Source organism: Monodelphis domestica, chromosome 6 (genome assembly GCF_027887165.1).
Source record: "Monodelphis domestica isolate mMonDom1 chromosome 6, mMonDom1.pri, whole genome shotgun sequence".
Taxonomy (NCBI): Eukaryota; Metazoa; Chordata; class Mammalia; order Didelphimorphia; family Didelphidae; genus Monodelphis; species Monodelphis domestica.
Window position 1 is genome coordinate 42157346 of NC_077232.1, and position 21392 is coordinate 42178737.

Below are 21392 nucleotides of genomic sequence, written 5' to 3' on the forward strand. Positions count from 1 at the left end.
CCAGGCTGAAACCATCCCACTTCATTTCCTCTACAGGTGTGCTCTCCCTGCCTGCATACTTCAGCCCTTACAACGATGGCTCCCTGGGCAACGATGAGCGAGCCGATGCCTACGCCCAACTAGAGCTCCGGACATTAGAGCAGTCCTTGCTGGCCACCTGCGTTGGGAGCATCTCTGAACTGAGTGAGTTTCCCATTTCTTCTTTGGGCATGACTTTAGAGCGGGGATGGGACAGCAGTGGGAGACTGAGGCAGAAACTGGAAAATGGTTTTCTCTTCCCTTCCTCCTCCTTTACTTCCTCATGGCCTAAGGAATACTTTCCACAGAGTTATCACCACTCAGTGGGAATGTGGAGGACAACAAAACCCCAGGAGCACCCCTCAGAGCTCTTGTTCATCCTTCTCTCTCTTAATAATATCTGTGTATCAATGTCCACCCCCATCTCTACCGAGTTCACCCCAGTGATATCATTAGGGCAGCTGAGGACTGGGGAGGTCTGAGGTGTGTCTTCTGAGGGCAAAAAGAAACTGTAAACCAAGCAATGTTGAGTAGGACCTTCCATTTCCCTCTCCATCAAGCCAGGCTGCTGGTCTACCAAGCTTGTGATGGATCCTGGACTTTTCTCTGTGAATAATAGAGCTTCATAATCCTTCAGTGCTTCTCTCTCTCTATCTCTCTGTTTCTCTGTCTTTCTCAATCTCTTTCTCTCTAGCTCTCAATCTCTCTCTGTCTCTGTCTGTCTCTCTCTTTGTCTCTCAATCTCTGTCTGTCTGTCTCTCTCTCTCTTGTCTCTCAATCTCTGTCTGTCTGTCTGTCTCTTTGTCTCTCAATCTCTGTCTGTCTGTCTCTCTCTTTGTCTCTCAATCTCTGTCTCTCAAGATCATATACAACAAGCTATTGGCAGGTCTAGAGCAGAAATCCAGTCTCCCCACTGAGATAGCTCTGCCTGTGATAAAGGATGGGAAGAACAGAACCCAGCAGGTTATGGAGTCTCTTATGAAGGGATCCAAAGGAAGAATTTCCCTTCACTTTGATCTCTTGATTTAAACCCTTATCTTCTAAGGCAGAGGAGCAATGAGGACTAAGCAATGAGGATTCAGTGACTTGCCCAGGGTCACACAGTTAGGAAGTTTCTGAGGCCAGATTTGAACGCAGGACTTCCCATCTCCAGGCCAGAGTCTATCCACTGAGCCACCTAGCTGCCCTGCTTCATCTTGACCTTTGCCAACAACAAATATTTACCCAATAATGGTGCCACAAGTGCCCAGGTGTTACCCATCTGAACCAAGTGCCATGGGGCACTCGGGAGTACTAGCAATAGTGATCATGCACATTTAGGTGGTACTTCCAAGGCTAGAGGTCTCAACAGACAGCTGAGCACATTCATTTCTATGCATGTGTTGGCTTATTGTCTCCCCTATTAGACTATGAGCTCATGAAGCCTCTTTTTGTATTTCCAGTGCTTGGCACAGTGCCTGGAACACAGTAGGTGCTTAATAAATGTTTATTGGGGGCAGCTGGGTGGCTCAGTGTATTGAAAGCCAGGTCTAGAGATGGGAGGTCCAAGTTCAAATCTGGCCTCAGATACTTCCTAGCTGTGTGACCCTGGGCAAGTCACTTAATCCCCATGGCCTAGCCCTTACCAAAATTCTGCCTTGGAACCAACGCACAGTATTGATTCTAAGACAGAAGGTAAGGGTTAAAAGAAAAAAAAATACACGTAAGGGGCCGCTAAGTGGTTCAGTAGATAGAAAGCCAGGCCTGGAGATGGACAAGTACAGGGTTCAAATCTGGCTTCAGACAATTCCTACCTGTATGACCCTGGGCAAGTCATTTGACATCAATTGTGTAGCCCTTTCCTCTCTTCTACCTTGGAACCAATACTTGGTATCAATGCTAAGATGGACGGTAAAGGTTTTTTAAGAAGAAAAGAAATACATCTGGACCGTCCAGCCTCCTGAATGCGGCTGTGGTCAAGGCACTGGCATTCTTTGGTCCCTTTGATCTGGGCTGGATCAAACATAATTCAGTGCCGCTGCCTCGCCCATGGCAGGCGTGGGAAGGGAGGGATAACCTGGCCTCCATTGGCCTTCCCAAGAAATGGTGTGGATGGACTCGATCATGGAACCCTGGCATCTGCCCGCCTGCTGTGCCAGCAGCTCCTGGCGCCAGCCCAATGGTCAGCCAGAAGCCAGGCGGGAGCACCGGCTGCAGCTGAGGGGAATCGCGGACTTTTCCCCTTCTGTAGAATTGGAAATATAATTTTTATTACTGGAGATTCATGTTAATTTTTACACTTCCCAACCAAGCTTCCTTAGCCCATTGCCCAGTTCCCAACAGGCACGGTATGCCCACTGCCGCCTGGATGCCAGCTTCCAAATCCACAGCGAGCCCCATTTCCCCTACCGGAACTCCTCCCCAGCCCTTCCCTCTTTAGTCCTCCCCTTTCCCCCACCCCCAGCCCTCCCAGGGGAGGGGAAGCTTCTCCCGAGGAGGAGCCCTCCTGATGGTGTTCTCTGGCCCTGGCCCTGGGCACAGGCTTTGGCACCCAGCAAACGCCTTCCCAGGATGCTCCTGGGCCATCCTGACCCAGCCTGGGCCCCTGACGAGGTTCTGGGGTGCCCTAGATTCCCTCCTCCCTCCCTGCCCCGAGCCTGGGTCCCAGCACGGAGGGAGGAGGGGGCGGCACGGGGCGATGCCTCCGAGAGACAAAGGGCCGAACGAGGCCGGCGATACTTGGCACTTCCCCACCAGCGGGTCCCCAGGAAGCCCGTGAAGGCTGAGACGCGCGTCCGCTCCTGAACGCGCACCTTACTGAGCCTGCCAGACAGGTTGAGAAGTATCGGTCTCCGCCGGCCCGAGTGCCGAGCGCGGAAGCGCCGAAAGCTTCCCTTTGTTCTTCGCCCCGCCCCACCTGGGAAAACTTGACAGGATGGAGAGGGGGCGGGGAAAAGAAGAAAAAGGCAGGAAAAAACCTTCTCCCTCGCCAGCCGTCGGGATAAACGAGGCCCGCGCCAAAGCCTCCTCCCCCCAGCTCTTTTCATGTGCCCTTTCATGAAGAGGTTTGAAAGGACTGATGGGAACCTGGAGGACCGCGAGGGTGCCGCTTTTGATGTTAATTGGGGGGGAGAGGGGGAGAGGGGCGAGGGAGGCCGCCTCCCCCTTCTTCCCCATCCATTGCTGTCTCTTTCTGGGTTTCACCTTGAGAAAATGTGGATGGATGGAGTGGAAGGAACTCTGGGTTCAGAGTCAGATTCCAGGGTTTGAATTCCAGCTCTATGGAGGCTCTCTCTGTCTTGGAATCAATATTGGTTCCAAGGCAGAAGAGTGGTAAGGGCTAGGCAATGGGGGTTAAGTGACTTGCCCAGGGTCACACAGCTGGGAAGTGTCTGAGGCTAGATTTGAACCACCTCCCACCTCTAGCCCTGGTTCTCCATCCACTGAGATGCCCAGCTGCCCCCTACCATATCGGCTTTAAGAGAGAAGATGCGAGTTTTTTTCTCTCTATCTGCCTTAGTTTCCTCATTTGTAAAATGGGAATAAAAATAGCATCTCTCTCCCAAGGTTCTTGTGAAATTGTAAAGCACTTAGGAAGGTGTCTGGCCCATAGTAGGCACTCTAGAAATGTTAGTTGTGATCTGGTTCCATCAGCCCCTTGGGTCGGTCCACGAAGCCAAGGGAACCTGGTATACGGAGCCCTGGTCTTCAGCCGAACGGGAAGAGGAGCCAAAGGCTCCAACGAGAAGAAGCATGCGGTGTGAAGAATACTTCCACGCCTGCTCTCATCTAGGAGTCCAAGCAGACAGCCGGGTTTGGGGAGAACACGGATGGAGACCACCCAGGCCTGGGCTCCTTCCCATCCCTTCAGATGTGTCAGTAGGGCTTGTGAAGGCTCTGCCCTTGAAGCTGACCCTTGGAGCACTGTTAAAGATAGAAGGCTTCTCTAGAGGAGCCCGTTTATTTTTACAGACAGGGAGACTGAGGCCCAGAAAAGAGAAAAATAGTTTCAGGAAGACCTTGGAAGTTTCCAAAGCCGTCCTCTCCATTCTGCCTGGAGGCTGCCAAAGACTTCTCCTCCAATAACAATTCTTTTTTTTTTAATTCTCTTTTGTTATGCCTTTGAAATCCCATGTCGACACCATTTTTATTTGATGCTATTGGCTTTTTCCTTCCTATGGCCTTGCCAAGAGTTATGACATTTGGGCTGGGAGAAACGGGAGCAGGTCTCAACTTATTACAGCTGAGAGAGCCACACAGGGGAAAGGCTGAGAGGCTGAGGAAGCAAGGCCGGAGGGCAGGGCCAAACCTGGTGCTCTTTCTGCCATGGTTGGCTTCCAGACGGAGACTCTCCCAGCAAATGAGAATGGAGAAGAAGGAGAGAAGAGTCCTTTAAAGAAGACTCTCGGGGGCTTGGACCTACCACGGTTATTTGCATTTTCCTGGAGCATGATCTGCTCCAGCTTCATGGGCTGTGTGCTAATGAGGGGCAGCCCCTGGCCCAGAGCTGGGTGGTTTTGTCATTAACTTTGGAACCTGCTTTCATTTGAGAGGGGCTTTCCCCCCTTAAATGTTTCTTTTAACACTTCTTTGGTTCTCCTGGAACACGAGCGAATGTTTGTGCTTCTGAGGAAGGCAGCTTCCTTCCCTCACCCTTTGCCGGGTTACCTTTCCCCTTACCCTGGGCATGGGGTGGGGGATTTGGGGAATAGAGATCCCCTGATACTCTCAGCTGGGATTGAAGGAAACGAGTCTCCAGAAGGAGACTAGAGCATCGGTGGGGTCAAGATGGTTATGGAGGGGAATGGGAGCTGTGTTCTTTTCTTTTAGGCATGTTTGTTAATCATCCCCTGCATCCACCAAAACTCAAAAGCAGGAACTTTGCCTTATCTGGATAGGATCCTCAGGAGTGCTAGAACAATGAATATTATTATACCTCCTTTTCCAGAGGTGTTATATTTAAGAATGAAATAGGGGGCAACTACGTAGCTCAGTGGAGAGAAAGCTAGATTTAGAGATGGAAGATCCTAGGTTCAAATCTGGCTGTGTGACTCTGGGCAAGTCACTTGACCCCCATTGCCTAGCCCTTACCACTCTTCTGCCTTGGAACCAATACACAGTATTGACTCCAAGATGGAAGGTATGGGTTTAAAAAACAAAAAGTGAATGAGTTAAACCAAGATTTAATTAGGTTTGAATCCTGATCAGCCACTTATTTATTCTTTGTGTGACCTTGGACAAGACATATCACTTGGCCTGATTTCTTCACCTGCCTTGGTTTCTTCATTTGGAAAGTGAAAGGGGTTGGGCTAGGTGGCTTCTAAGGGCTCTTGGAGTTTTACAGCTGTGATCTGATGACATTTCGGGACAAAATCCAGGACTAAACCCACCCCAGCCCCAACCCTGATAAGAATCTCCCATGTTCCTTATGTTCAGAAGCTGATTCTTATCACTTTTCTGTTCTCCATCTCAGGCCTTCTTAGGCCTGTAGTTCTGGAGCAAAACTGAAGAATCTACTAAATTCTGCTGAACTAGAGAGGTCAGAGACAAGGCCACCCAAATCACAGAAGGGCTGCCACCTCCCACTCCCAGCCTTCCCAGAGCTGAGGTGCTTGCAGGTGCCCAGAGCTATTTTGGTCCCATCCTTTCTCAGCATTGTCACACCATATACAATGAAGGGAGATTTCCTGTACTGAGCTTGGGAAGAGCTGAGGAGAGGGGGATGTTGATAATCAACACAGGTCATGGGAATCTAAGGGTCTGAGAGCCTACCGGGGGCACATGTGCCAGGATTCAGAGATCACCCGGTCCAACCCACTCACTGTATAGAGGGAAAAAGTGAGACACTTTGTCCAAGGTCACTTGGGCAGTAAGGAACAGAAGAAGGCTCAGAGATCTAGAGTCAGAAAGGAAGGCCCTCAAAGGACAATCTAATCTACTGCCTCATTTTAAAGATAAAGAAAAATGAAACCTGGGGCAGCCAGGTGATTCAGTGGATGGAGATCCAGGCAGGCTTGGAGTCAAGAGAACTTGAGTTCAAATCTAGCCTCAGACACATCCTAGTTGTGTGACCCTAGGCAAGACATTAAACCCCTTTATCACTCTTCTGCCTTAGAACCCATAGTATTGATGTTAAGGCAAGGTAAGGATAGGGAAGGAAGGAAGGAAGGAAGGAAGGAAGGAAGGAAGGAAGGAAGGAAGGAAGGAAGGAAGGAAGGAAGGAAGGAAGGAAGGAAGGAAGGAAGGAAGGAAGGAAGGAAGGAAGGAAGGAAGGAAGGAAGGAAGGAAGGAAGGAAGGAAGGAAGGAAGGAAGGAAGGAAGGAAGGAAGGAAGGAAGGAAAAAATAAACTGAGACCCAGGGAAATTACCCTACTTGACCAAAGTCACAGGGATAAAATAAATTATAGAACCAGGTTTTGAAGCCAAATTCTAATCTCCAAATTTAGTGACCCTTCTATTGCGCCAAATTGCCAAAGGCACCCATTTCCCAGATACAGAGACTGTGGCCTCTGTCCACCATGAAGATCTGATAGGTCCTCTGTTGGTGGCCTGAGACCTAAACTAGTGGGCAGTTTGGACTTAGCAAAAAAAAAAAAATAGAGAAGAGGCAGTAATGGATTTCCTTAGCCAAAAGAGATGGGGAAACCACGCCTGCCAGGGCAGGGAGGGAGAAGGATGATGAAAAAGAAACCATATTAGCATAAGCTCCCTAGGAGACCTCTGGCCCTGCCAAGTGTCTAATTCAGCTGTTAAGTCAAGACCAAAAGTGAAAGGCCGACCTAATTGGTGTTGTGTGTCTGGATGGCAGTTTCACCCTCGCCCCTTAGCTCTGGGGGTAAATAATAATTAGGGCTAGAAGGAATCCCGTTCTCACAGCAGCCCAAGAATCTTTCCCTCAAGGAGAAATGAAGCATGTGAGATGAAATCTCAGACTGTTTCCCCTTTCTCCTCTTTTCCTGATCCCCTCTCTCCTGTACCCTGCAGGTGATTTGGTCTCCCGAGCTATGCATCACATGCAGTGCCACCATCCTCTGTGCCCAGGCACCAGCCCAGCCCGCCAGGCCCGCCAGCCACAGCAGCCCATCACCTGGTCTCCCGATGCCCTCCACACACTCTACTATTTCCTGCGCTGCCCACAGATGGAGTCCATGGAGAATCCCAACCTGGACCCGCCAAGAATGACCCTGAACAATGAACGGTAGGGGAACGGGAGAGGAATGGGCACTGGGGGAGGCCTAGGGTGGGAGGGTCCTACACATGGCACTCAATGACATGCTTGTTGGCGGACGGGATTGGGTAAGGGGCCAGAGCCTCAGGGGGCCTGGGGCTTGGTGCCAGTGCCTTACCACAAAGTGTATGTGAGCCCAGGCAGGGGCTGGCAGCCCAACATGGCGCAGGGCCCAGCCAGGATGTGTAGCTAAATTTCCAGAATGGGCTTCATTTAGGATCCCAAATCATAGAATGCTAAAGCTGGAAGGGACTTGGAAATGATCTCATTTAATAGAAAAAGAAGAAACAGACCCAGAGCAACCCATCATTGCTCATGGGTTAATGGCAAAATCAGGACTAGAACCCAGCTCTCTTCCAATCCTCAGGTCTTTCCATTTCCCAACCAAACCAGGATGGCCCTAAGAGCTCGATGGACACATGGAAAATTCAAACAACCAAAACTCTTTCTATTAGCAAAGTCTTCCCCCTGGTATATATCCCACCCCAATCCCACTCATCTCTAATTGATGTGATCAGGACCTGCTTGCTGGTGAAAAGCGTCCACCCCAGAAGGGGAAGTGATGTTGAAGGTACTTCTAGCAGCAAAAACAAAGCTGCCACTTTGATTTGGACTGTGTCCTAGCCTAGAGAGGGGAGGTCCTGGGTTCAAATCTGGCCTCAGACACTTCTGAGCTCTGTGATCATGGGCAAGGCAAGTCATTAGTCCCAATTACCTAACCTTTCTCTTTTCTGCCTTGGAACAGATACTTAGTATTGATTCTAAAATAGAAGATAAGGGTTTGTTTATTTTTAATAAAATAAAATCAGAGGACTTCTAGTTAGGAAGGACCATAGAGATCATCTCATATTTAGAGGAAGTGCTCAATTTCCATTAGAAGCCAGTGAAAAGAAAATTGTCATTTCATCGGAGGTCATTCAGAATGCACCCCCACTCCCCAAATCGAATTCCTATGGAATCCCAAATTAAGAACTGGCTCTTGGATCAATGGATAGAGCACCCAAAGTCACGAGGACCTGGCTTCAAATTTGGCCTCAAATTCTTCCTAGCTGTGTGACCCTAAGCAAGTCACTTAACCTTCGTTGCCTGCCCCTTACCCTTCTGATACTAAGGTTCTTAAAAAGAACCTGCGTCTTAGTGAAGTCAAGAGGACCTGGGTTCAAATCTCTCAATATAGTCAAGAAGATTGCTTTTTAGAAGGTGGCTCATTCCCCAAAACCCAGCTGGGCTCCATATTGCCTAAAGGCCTAAGCCATGGCCAAGAGGCAGCCTTCTTGGCCATGGAGAGAAAATGGACTGATTCCTTGGCTCAGTGGGAGGAAAGAGGACAGAGCCAGGGCCTCTTCTCATCTGTGCTCATGAGAGGACCCCCTCTGTACTCCCAAGTCCCTTTTGCTTTAGAAGGGCTGAGTCACCCCCAGTGGAGACCCAGCCCTGCGGTTCCAGACGTCTAGCCCACTAAGCTTTCCACTTAGGGGAATCTGTTTTGTTCTCTGCCCCCGTCGTCACCCTCAGCCCATCCCACTGAGCCTGTCTGGACTAAATAACAGCCTGAATAACCATCGACACGGATGCTGCGCCTGACGCTCTGGTCAGCCGTTTCCTGTTTTGGGGAGCGCGTCCCCCCATCACACACCGGGTCCCCAGAGTGTGTCAGCAGGTCGCCTCTGGGAAGAGGGAGAAGACTCCCAAGGCCTGACCCGCTTTTGTCCCTTCCGCTTTCCCTGACACTCTTCTCTCCTGGGACTGGCCACCCCCAGCCTCAGCATCAGTGCGGCCGCTCTGGTCGGCAGAGGGCTTTCCCTGCAGCTTCTGCAGAAAGCGGGGCGCCTCTCCGGCCGCCACTCGCCCCCTTCTTCTAGACCAATAGCAATAGCTCCAGGGGTCCATCTGGTTCTAGCCCAGTTCTGTGGCCTGCTCATGCCCACCGCTTTGGGCCTGTGGCAGAGAATTCACCATTGGTGATTGCAATAGGGGCAAGAAGAAAGTGGGTGACTCCTGGGTCCCCAGGGGGCCACCTCCCCTGGGGCATTCCAGCTCCCCCTGGGCCCTGCCTACCGAGACATGAGCCTGAGAAAGTGGAGACTTCCCGGCTCTTCCCATCACCCACACAGAATGCTTTCTGGGTGCCAGCTGCTCCTGGAGAGCCCTTAAAGCACACTTGCCCTACAGGCGCATGATCCCTAGAGGGAAATGCGGAGATGGGGGGCTGGAGGGTAGGAAGCCAGGGGAGAGTCCCAGGCTTGGCAAGGTGCCAGCCAGGCCCCGACTTCCCTGCAAGGCTCACTCTGGCCAGACTTCCCAGGGAGGGATTGGATCCCTGATTAGGGACCTCAGAAGGAAGACTAGGGGAGGCTCATGAAAGAAATGAATCCAAGGAAGAATTTTAACAATTTCGGCAATTATTTTTATTTGTTTTAAACCCTTTCTGGCTCCGTATCCATTCGTACCCAGACAGAAGTAGCAAGGCTAGGCCATCGGGGTAAGTGTTAGGAAATGTCAATGGCCAAATTTGAACTCGAGTCCTCCTGATTCCTGGCCTGGCACTCTTTCAGCTCTGCTCCCTAGCAGCCCCTATTTTTCAAAATTGAAATGCTATCTTGTAAATGTCAGACCCGCAGGGGAGCTCCCACAGTCAGACACGAGGGTGGGTGGATCTGGGAATTTTCCAGTAGGAGGGAGTTACAGGATCCAGTTTAAACCAGGACCTGCTGACTTTGGGTCAAGGAGAAGAAATGGGTAAAGCGATTCCTTAGTCGGTACTCTCAGTGGCCTCACCATTTCCAGGAACAAAGTACCAATTTCCTTCACTCCATAGAAGATGTGTCGTCTGTTTCCAAATATTCTTCCTTCTTCCCTCCCCATGGAAACATCCCATGTATCCATGAATGAAAAAAAAAAAGGAAGGAAGAGAGAGAGAGAGAGAGAGAGAGAGAGAGAGAGAGAGAGAGAGAGAGAGAGAGAGAGAGAGAGAGGAAGGAGGGAGGGAGGGAGGGAGGGAGGGAAGGAAGGAAGGAAGGAAGGAAGGAAGGAAGGAAGGAAGGAAGGAAGGAAGGAAGGAAGGAAGGAAGGAAGGAAGGAAGGAAGGAAGGAAGGAAAGAAGGAAGGAAAGAAGGAAGGAAAGAAGGAAGGAAGCAGGGAAGGAAGGAAGGAAGGAAGGAAGCAGGGAAGGAAGGAGTAGGGAGGGTGAGAAGGAAGGAGTAGGGAGGGTGAGAAGGAAGGAAGGAAGGAAGGAAGGAAGGAAGGAAGGAAGGAAGGAAGGAGAGAGAGATTCAGTGGACAGAGAACCAAGCCCAGAGAAGGGGAGATCCTCTGCCCTCACACACTTCCTGGGCAAGTCCCTTAACCCCCATTTCCTCTTCTGCCTTGGATCCAATACACTGTGAGGATTCTAGGGCAGAAGAAGGGTTTTTAAAGCAGAAAGGAGTAAGGGAAGGGGGGCAGAGGAGCAGTTCCACAAAAGTAACCAGTGTCTATCTGACACTGGATAAAATCCAATAAACATCCATGAGGTGCCTACTGTGTTCTGCTATAGAAACACAGACAAAACAGACCCAGCTTGGAAGGCGTTTACATCCTGCTAAGGAAAGGAGGACAATTTTTTGCTATTGGACTAGTAAGAGGAGGGAGAGGACCAGTTCAGGGGCAGAGCCTGGATTAGAGAGACCCCAGGAAGCTTGAACAGCTCCTTAGACCAGCTTGAGTGGCAGGACAGGGATCTCCCCATCTCCTCTTGCCCTTCAGCCCCTCTTCTTCCAGCTCCCTGTAGAGTATAAGCCCTTTGAAGGCAGGGCATGCCCGATTTGATTGTATTTCTATTGCACATAGTAAGAAAGTCCTTGATTTATCTATATTATTATTCCCATTTTAGAGATAAGTAAATTAAGACTCTGAGAGCGACTGGCCCTGAGAGGGTGGCAGCCAGGGCCAGAGCCGGGACTCACTCAGACTCCTGGGCCATTGGGCGATGGCCGCCAAGGTCCCTTCTGGCTCTCAAGCTCCAGTCCCTCTCTCTCCACCCCACCCCCACCCCCATGCTCTCTCTCATCAGTGATGGGCAAAGCTCCCGAGCTGGAGACAGTGAGTAAACAGGTTCTCATCATCTCCAAGCCTCCTGTGCCTGCGGGCGCAGACCTCACCAGGTGTCATTCCAGAGAGCCTCTGTCATAGTCTCAGGCAGAGAAACCTCAGCCTGGCCGAGGAGCTGCGCCCCGTGGGCTTCCCCTGGGATGGGGTGGCAGCTGCCTGGGAGCTCCCCCAGTGTGGAGGCAGGCAGGAGGGGAGTCAGAGCAGGGAATTATTCTGTAGGAAGGAGATACGGAGCCCCGCTGAAGACTAAGCCAGGACCCTCTGACTCTGGAGGATGGAGAAGGAAAAGGAAAAACAGGAGAGCTTGGTGATTTCCGAGGCTGTACTCGGGATGGGCCCTCCATGGTCACACACAAACACGGACTTTCTTCATTCCTGAGAGAGAGCCTTGGGGTCTTGCCTCTAGAGCAGGAGAGTCTCATAGGATCTTTGATTTAGAGCTGGAGAAGACCTGGGTCAGCCCTTCATTTTAAAGACAAGTAAACCGAGGCCAAGAGAAGGACTTAGGATTATAGGCTGCCATTTTGTCCAATCCCTCTTACCAAGGGGGAAACCAAGGCCAAAAGAAGTGACTTAGGATCATAGGCTGCCATCTTGGCCATCCCTCTTACCAATGGAAAAATCAAGGCCAAGAGAAGTGACTTAATGTCATGGGCTGTCATCTTAGCCAATCTCTCTTACCAATGGGGAAACCAAGGTCAAGAGAAGTAATGGAGGATCCTAAGTCGCCATCTTGACCAATCCCTCTTACCAATGGAAAAACCGAGGCCAAGAAAAGTGACTTAAGGTCATGGGCTGTCATCTTAGCCAATCCCTCTTACCAATGAGGAAACGAGGCCAAGAGAAGTGACTTAGTCACCATCTTGGCCAACCTCTCATTTTACAGATGAGGAAACTGAGGCCAAGAGAGGTTGGCCTGGATGACCTCTCAGGTCCCTTCCACCCTTGGTCTGGGATTCTAAAGGACTTTACCTCTCTGAGCCTCAGGGTCCTTATCTGTCAGAGGAGAGGACTGGTCTAAATGACCTCAGGGACTCCTTCCAACTCTGATGTATGCTTTGATAAACTGGGGTCAATCTGCACCTCCTCCCTGGTGGCCCCCAAATGCTCGAGGCCCTGGCCTCATGAGTCAGAGCTCTGGCTGTGCTGAGAATGGAGGTCAGGCTGCTTTTTTGTTCACTGCTCTTGGCTCAGTATTGGGCCTGGGGTGTCCCCCCCATCTCAGCCCCCCAATGCAGCCCTGTGGCCTCTGTGGTTTGTAGATTCTTTCTCCCTCATCCCCTGTTTCCAGCTCCCTTTCCCCCAGGCCCTTTAAGGGAGAGGGAGAAGGCAGTGAGGTGCTGCTGGGGAATTTCCTGAGTTACCAGCTCAGGGCAGGAGGAGAGGATCCCAGACCCAAGGTTCCGGTGCGCCCACCCCTTCATCCCCCGCTGCCCTCACCCACTCTGAGCCTCTGCCTTCCTGGGAACAGTGGAAGGCTGGCACCGTGCCACCAGACAAGTTCAGGCTGGGTGCTCTGGGCTCCCTGGAGGGCTGTTCTTAGCGATCTGGGCCTCGGGAGTGGGGCCTCCTTCAGGCTCGGCGAGCCGGGGCCCAGAGCTGAGATGTCCCTTGGGCTGGCCCATTCCTAGGCATTCCGTTCCATTTCGAGAAGCATTGATAATGCACGTATAACCCAGATCGAATCACCCTCCGCTCAGGAGAGGAGAGGGAAGGGAGGCAGGGAGGGAAGTTTGATCACATAACTTAGGAAAACTATATGCAACTAACTGGTAAAAAAAAATGTTTTAAAAAGATTTTTTCAAAAGAAGCATTTATTAAGGATCCCCTGTATGCCAGGGGCACCGTGCCAGGCTCTGGGCATCTCAGCGCCATAACGAGACATGTTCAAAGAGCTCTCAACTCTACTGTTCCGTAGAAGGCCTACATGTATGCAGTTAAATGAATGCAAAATAGATGCACTTTGAACAATGAGTAGAATGAAGACTAGCTGGGCCCAGCCAGGGGGGAAGCATTGTTCCCCTTTTCTCAGGAAAGACCCAGCCAGATGACTGAGGCCCCATCCAGAAGGCAGAACCTTGGGCTGCACCTTGTAAGGACTCAGGGGGCTCCCTCTTGTCAGACAAGCAGTTGACCCAAGGAAGAAGGACCCCCAAAATGCAGTGCATGAAACGGGAAGACGCAGGATCCTTTCTCTCTTTTTTGCTCAGCTTGCAAAAATGATTTCTTATCAGATCGTGATGATAGCAGCGAGGGTTTTGTTCTGTGTACTTGTTTCCCCTAAATACCATTTCAAGATCTGCCACGTTAAGCTTTTTCCTCTTGGTCCCCCCCCCCACCCCCCCATTCCATGCATTAAATCTCCATCTGCTTACTCAAAAATGGAAGCGCGAGAAACGGGAATGGCATTTGAGTGAATTAAGTGTGGCGTTTCAATAGATTCCCCAGCCTGGCAAACCCATAAACTTTGGAAATGGCCTTCGTTCTGACCGCAGAGACAACTAGCTTGGTGAGGGAGGGAGAGGAGAGGAGGGCTGGCCATCTCTTTTTGGAAGACCCGAGATTCCCGAGGTCCTTACTTGGCTTATCTTTGAACCTCTGGCATAGCTGTTTGCCCTTGGAAGGGATAAATGTGATTTCTAGAAACCTGCCATCTTGGTCTGGGAAGCTAGGTGGCTCAGTGCATAGAGTGCTGGGCTTGGAATCAGAAAGACTCATTATGAGTTCAAATCCAGCCTCAGATACTTCCTAGATGGGTGGCCTTGGGCAAGTCACTGAATCCTGTTTGCCCTAGTTTCCTCATCTGTAAAATGAGCTGGAGAAGGAAATGGCAAAGCACTCTGTGTCTTTGACAAGAAAACTGTCTGCCTCAGTTTCCTCACCTGTAAAATGAGCTGGACATGGCAAAGCACTCTGTGTCTTTGACAAGAAAACTGTCTGACTCAGTTTCCTCACCTGTAAAATGAGCTGGACATGGCAAAGCACTCTGTGTCTTTGACAAGAAAACTGTCTGCCTCAGTTTCCTCACCTGTAAAATGAGCTGGACATGACAAAGCACTCTGTGTCTTTGACAAGAAAACCCTATTTGCCACAGTTTTCTCAGTTGTACAATGAGCTGGAGAAGGAAATGGCAAACCACTCTGTGTCTCTGACAAGAAAACCCTGTTTGCCTCAGTTTCCTCATCTGTTAGATGAGCTGGAGAAGGAAGTGGCAAACCACTCTGTGTCTCTGACAAGAAAACCCTGTTTGCCTCAGTTTCCTCATCTGTTAGATGAGCTGGAGAAGGAAGTGGCAAACCACTCTGTGTCTCTGACAGGAAAATCCTGTTTGCCTCAGTTTCCTCATTTGTCGGATAAGCTGGAGAAGGAAATGGCAAGCCACTCCAATATCTCTGCCAAGAAAACCCCAAAATGGGGTCATGAAGAATAAGATCCAACTGAACAGCAACAGCAAATTATCTTGATCAAAATAAAAAATAGAATATTAATTATCATCTGGTCAGTCTCTCTCCTCTCCATTTAATGCAACAGAGACCCATAGAGAGGAGCCAGTTTGCCCAAGATCATCCATCTAACTGAAGACTCCGAGACTTGTAAAGCCAGAAGGGCTCTTAACAATTGGGAGTCCATCCTTTCATTCTCACAGAGTTTGAGCAACTTACCCAGTGCCACTTAACTAGGGAGCAGCAGAATTAAGCCTTGAAAAGACATCTTTTGGCTCTGAGTTCAGGGATGCCATGCTGCCCTTGATGTAGAGAATGTTGGAGCTTAAAGAGGCATTAGTGGTCCCTTATTTTAGAGATGAAGAAAGTGGAGACTCTCAGAGCTTGAAAGGCCCATCAAGCTTCTCACACTAAGCCTGGTTGTGCTTTCTACAGGTTTGCAGAATTCCTTGTGGTTCTTGGATGGAAAATTATACGAACCCGAACACTTAATGTGGTATTTAATATATCAAATGCAGGTGGTTCTTAAAACCCAATTAATTCCCTCCTGCTCTCTGCCTGGATCCCAGAATGCTTTTCAAGCCTGATGGCCTGTATGTGTATGAGAGGCAGACAGAGACAGAGAGACACAAAGAGAAAGGGAGAGGGAGAAGACAGAGAAGGAGAGAGACAGGTGGAGGGGAAGGAGTGGGGGAGAAAGAGACCAAAAAAGAGGGAGAGGGAGAGAATAAAGAAGGGAAGGAAGGAAGGAAGGAAGGAAGGAAGGAAGGAAGGAAGGAAGGAAGGAAGGAAGGAAGGAAGGAAGGAAGGAAGGAAGGAAGGAAGGAAGGAAGGAGAGGAGAGACAGAGAGGGAGAGAGAACGGAAGGGGGAAGAGGGGGAGAGAGACTAAAAAGAGAGGGAGAGAAAGAAGGAAAGAGAGAAAGGAAGGAGAGGAGTAGAGACAGGGGAAGAGAGATTGAAAAAGAGAGGTAAAGAAGAAAAAAGAGAGGAAGGAGAGGGAGAGAGATGGGGAGAAGGAAGAAGGGGGAGAGAGACTGAAAGAGAGAGGGAGAGAAAGAAGGAAAGAAAGGAAGGAGAGGAGAGAGAGAGGGGAAATGGGGAAGGGGAAGAAGGAGGGAGAGAGACTGACAGAGAAAGAGAGGAAGAGGAGGAAAGGGGAGAGAGAGAGAGAGAGAGAGAGAGAGAGAGAGAGAGAGAGAGAGAGAGAGAGAGAGAGAGAGAGAGAGAGAGAGAGAGAGAGAGAGAGAGAGAGAACATTCACTCCCATGGACCTGTGTATCTCAAATTATTTATTTGGGAATTCTTTGCCCAGATATTAAACAAACGAGATAATAATATTAGCTATCATTTATATCATGCTTTAAGGTTTGCAAAGCACTGTATATGTATTATCTCATTTGATCCTCTTGACAACCCAGGGAGAAGGTATGTTCTACCTATTTTGCAGATGAGAAAATTGAAGCAAACAAGCTAAGCGACCAGTTGTCTCTTGATTATCTCCAGTTCATTCTGTTTGTGTCTTGTTTGTACATCGTTCTTTCAGGTTGTCTCCCCCATTAGATTGGGAGTTCCTTGAGGCAGGGACAATCTTTTTGCCTTTGTGTTTATATACCCAGCACATAGCCCGATGCCAGGTATATAATAAGCACTTAATAAATGTTGATTGACTGATTGACTTTCAGACAACTCGCAAAGTTTATAATTAAAGGGGCAGCTGGGTAACTGGATAGTCAGGCCTAGAGACAGGAGGTCCTGGGTTCAAATTAAATATTTCCTCACTGTGCCACCCTGGGCCAGTCCCCCATTGCCTGGCCCTTTCCACTCTTCTGCTAAGAGAGGGAGCAGTCTGCCCATCCTTGGCCCAGCACAGCGCCCGGCCCCTTGTCGGTGCTTCGTGACTGCTTCCACCATGGACTGGTTGGTCCACAAGAGGTCTCGCTCGCCCTCTCTGGGCCCTGCTGGACCACTCGCCCATCCAAGGCCCATTTCTCCATCTGTGAATCCCCCGCAGCTCCACGAGGGCCAGTCAAAGGGGACGCCATTGCCAAGTTCCTCGGGGAGAGAGAATGAAGGGATTTGGGCTAGACGGAGGAAACGATTGGTGCCAAATGTTGACAGTCCTAGAGAAAGGACAGGATTCCGTCCCGGCCGCGGACTGCTGCGCTGGGGGCCGCGAGGTGGGTCCAGCTTCCTGTCTCATTGTTGGAGACAGCCCGGGAGACATAGAGAGGGTTGGCAACCGCCGGGCCCTGGGGCTTTGGTGGGGTTTTTGTTTCGGTGGCCGCGACAATGCCCTTTGTCTCTGGCTGGGCCTCAGCTCTAAAGGGACCCTCCGGCGGCAGGAAATTCCAACTGTACCAGGAACTGACAACTATCATCCTCTTCTTCTTCATCACTTTTTTTAAAGAAGGAGGCTCAGGAGGACCAAGCTTCAGGGTTTCAGAAATGGGGGGGGCCTGGAGGACAGGAAAGGGACTTCCCTGTGCGCTTCAGTGCCAAATTGGACTGGTTTCTTGCCTTTTTTTGCCTCTTTTATCTGTAAAATGGAGATTATAGTATTATCTATACCATATCCTTCCTCCCATGGTAGTTAAAAGGACCAAATGCTTTGATATGCTTTGTCAGATAGATATTCAAGATTCATCTCCTCCTGCTAGACAAATCCCCCCTGAATTATAAGCCACGTCGGTCTTGCCCCAGTTCAGATCTCCTTCATGTTTATGGATCTTCAGGAGAAAAACACCTGATGGGACTGGGGGCCAAGGCAGGAGGGAAACTTTCCTCCCTTCCTCCAGCTGAGGGCGGCCCCTGGCCCTGGATGTTTCTTTCCCTTGTGCTCTTGGGTGTCTGGTCCTCTGGTGCATGGAGATGGGCCAAGGTGTAGACGTGGCTCTGAGTGCTGGCGATCGAGCGTGAATGGAGCTGGGACGTAACCCATTCTGGTGGAGCCTCTTCCTTCTCAGGGATTCAGCCTTGAATTCAAGTTCACAGGATTAAAGGTTCCTTTCAGAAAAGGCAGGAAAAAGCTTTGTCTTGTACCAGAGGAACCACTAAGAAGAACCCACCTGGAGTGGAAAAGTGGAGACCTTGGAATCAGGACTGCCAGGGTTCAAATCCTGCCACAGAGGCTATCCCTAGGAGGTAGGGCTTCCCCTCTGACCTTCTTTCTCTTCATCTAGAAAATGGAGATAAGCAGAGCCCCAATGTGGCAGGGTCTTTGTGAGGACCAAATGAGGCGCAGGATAGGAAATGCTCAACAGACCAGAATGTGCTAAAGAAACATCCTCCACGATGATGCTCGAGGTGGCTAGACTGAGTCCATTCTAGCTCTCAGGCTCTGATCCATTGGTGACCCCAAGATTTGCCCTATGTCCTCTCTTTGGGGGGGGGGGGATCCATCTCCTAACTCTCATGACTACTTTCTGGCAACGTTGGAAGAGTTTATATGATGAGTAGAAGTTGATCTTAAAGACTTCTAGCCTCATTGGATCATAGAATTAGACCTGGAAGGGACCTTGGAAGACCATTGAATTCAACTCTCTTTTTTCTTATAGAAAGGAACCTGAGGCAAGTGAGTGACTCACCCAGGGCCATTTGGCTAGCAAGTCCCTAAAAGTGGCTGTATTCGCCTCCTAAGCCCACCTGTCAAAAGCAAAGAAGTCTGGGTGGTGTTGGCCACAGCTGGGAGGGTTGGCCACAGCTGGAAGGTGGGGAGGCCTCCACCTGTCTGGCTTTCATGCCTCAGGAGTGGGGCCTGGGGTTTGTTACCAGCTACACCACAGCATTAACACAAGTGGGTAACCTCAATGGGACTGCACAAGGCTGGCCACATGCAATCACTGGGCTGGGAAAGAAGTTTCGCCCCAGTGAGAGAGGGAACAGGTGAGGGAGGGAGAGATGCCAGTTCTGTGCCTTTCCATTCTGATCACATAGGCAAGAGTGCCCATGTTAAGCCCAGATAGTAGCCTGGCCCACTGGGCTACCTGCTCTGCAAGGCTGACAGCCTTCAATTTATCAGTCCTGCGAAACGAAACCAAGCAAGGGTCTGGCTCGCTGCTGGCTCGCCAATCCTCCCAGCTCTGTGAGAAAGGAGTAGAGAGAGTGGCATCTTGCCCATGGGCTTGACTGGAATTTGTGTTATCTCACCCACAAGATGCCTCAGAGTCTTTCCCAATTGCCAGTGGGAAAGGCCCTGCTTGGCTGTGGGTGCTGGTGCTTGTGGGTCCATGATGCCCCCTCCCCATCCTTCAGAGGTGGCGCTGCCACATTTCAGACTTGCCCAGATCTTAGGCGTCATCTAGATGTTCCCGTCTCAAGCCGTCCCCCTGGTTTACTGAAAATGATGAGCCCCTGAAAAGTCACCAACTGTTGGGCTTTCCCAGGGAAGCTTTTCTAACTGGAAAAGAACTGAGGGAAGGAGTTCTCTTTGACTGGAACCACACACTGGAAATCATTTTCCATCTTACAGGAATGGTCTGCAGAGACACGAGGGCAGACATGCCAGCCTCCAGTAACCAGAGCCTCCAATCCCTCCGGGGTTCTAGTAAATGGTTTATTTGGGCTTTGGAACCCTTCTTAAAACATTCTGAGTCAAGGACTTCTATTTTTGGCAGGTTCCTAACCTCATCGGGATGGCCACGGCCTTCCCTGACAGAGATCTCTCACCAATCGTCCCCCATCCTGTGCCCTTCTTGTATGGACCTTCCTTTTGCTTTGGATGTTTCATCAATTCCCTCTTCTTGAGTTTTTTTTTAATAGGTAATTCTCACTTCCAGTAGCAATCCCTCTCCCCCACAACCATCCCTCATAACAAATAAGATCAAAAGGAACATTTGTCCCCTGACTGGGTCCAGAATTGTATGCCTCCTTCCACGCTTGGAAATCACCACCTTCATGTTTAAAGGTGGGGAAGAAGGGGCAGCTAGACAGCTCAAGGGATAGAGACCCAGACCTAGAGATGGGAGGTTCTGGGTTCAAATGTGGCTTGAGATGCCTTCTAGCTGTGTGACCTTGGGCCAGTCACTCAACCCCCATTGCCTACTCCTTACCACTCTTCCTCCTTGGAACCAATAATATCACAGTCTTCATTGTAAGGAAGGGGAAAGTTTAAAAAAATAAAAATAAAAAACTACTTGCCCTGAGAGAGGACAGCTCCTAATACAATACAATGCAGCAAAATGGGTACTCAAAGATGGAAGTTAAGGGTTTAAGGGGGGGAAATGGTGGAGAAGCATTTTCTCAAGTTGGCTTGCCACCAATACTGTTAGACTCCTTGCTGTCCAGACCTCCATCTCTGCCCCAACACACACACACACACACACACACACACACACACACACACACACACACACACACACACACACTTTTGAGTTCCAGAACCACAATTTAATTAGTATTACCCATACTCCTGTAATCTACTGCCAATTTCCTTCATGAGAGCCCCCCCTCCCCATTGCTGTGCCTTCACTCTTCCCTGGACCCCCTCTCTTCTCTGCAGAGTTCAAATTCTGACTCTGATGTGTGTGTGACCCTGATGAAGAACCTTATCCTCCCTAGACCATGGGTTCTTGTTTTTTTTATAAAAATCCTTACCTTCTGTCTTGGAATCCAAGGCAGAAGAGTGGTAAGGGCTAAGCAATGGGCGTTAGGTGAGTTGCCCATGGTCACCCAGCTGGGAAGTATCTGAGGCCAGATTTGAACCCAGGACTCCCATCTCTAAGCCTGGTTCTCAATCCACTGAGCTACCCAGCTGCCCCCAACCATGGGTAAGTGATGAGACCATCTTTCCAGCTCTAGATTGTATGACCCTCTGAAAACGTAGCCAGACAAGGAAAGGGAGGAGGCTTCTTGAGGGTAGGAACATTAGTTGATGTTTAGGTCCCCAGCACTTAGCACGCTTCTTGGCACAGAGTAAGTAGCTGACATTTGCTTTTTCATCCATTCATGCTTGGTCACTGCATTGATCAGTATTTCAAAGCCTTTCAGGATTGTTTTCCTTGAGGTTACTGTGGTCATTGTGGGGATTCTCCTGATTTTGTTCCCTGAACTTTGCGTCCATTCATACCTTCTGCCTAAATCCTTCTGCAGAATCCTCCCCCAAAAGATCCACCTTGGACCTGGAGGCCCTCCTGCCCTTCTTTTGTCTTGGGGGTGCTTGGGGGTGCTTGGGGGTACGATTGTACCAGTGGGGTGGTACCATTTGAACAAATGCTGGATTTGGAGTTAAAAGGATATGGATTCCAATCCTGCTTCCCCATTGACTAGCTATGTGACTTTAGACAAGTCCGTTCACCTCTTCTGGGTGTCAGTTCCTCTTCTAGGAAAATGAGGGGCTGGGACGAGAGGACCTAAGAGAGCCCTTTCAGCTCTAAGCTCATGATCATGTCCTCACCACATTGAATAGAGGGCCTGTCTGGAAGTCAAGTGGGAAGAGTTTCAGTTGTGCCTGTCTCCCTGGGCAAGTCGCTCAACCTCCGAGGGACCCAGGCAGTTTTCTCCAAGATTATTAGTCTTACTATTATGAAAATAGTCTTCATGCTAGGAATACCTTTATCGGTGAATTCCCACTCTGCCCCATGCTTTATCTCCAAACTACAAGAAGAATAAATATGTCCCCATCTGGAAGTCCCCTCT

General features: G+C 49.9%; 1 protein-coding gene across 1 annotated transcript in view; it reads left to right on the forward strand.

The window, feature by feature from the left end:
- The window catches only part of ABTB2 (ankyrin repeat and BTB domain containing 2), a 205657-nt gene that overhangs the window by 151637 nt on the left and 32628 nt on the right, over positions 1-21392 (forward strand). The window contains exons 2-3 of the mRNA XM_001368730.4: positions 37-183; positions 6982-7195. Coding sequence (XP_001368767.2) covers positions 37-183; positions 6982-7195 — 361 coding nt within the window. The remainder of the gene's footprint in view (positions 1-36; positions 184-6981; positions 7196-21392) is intronic.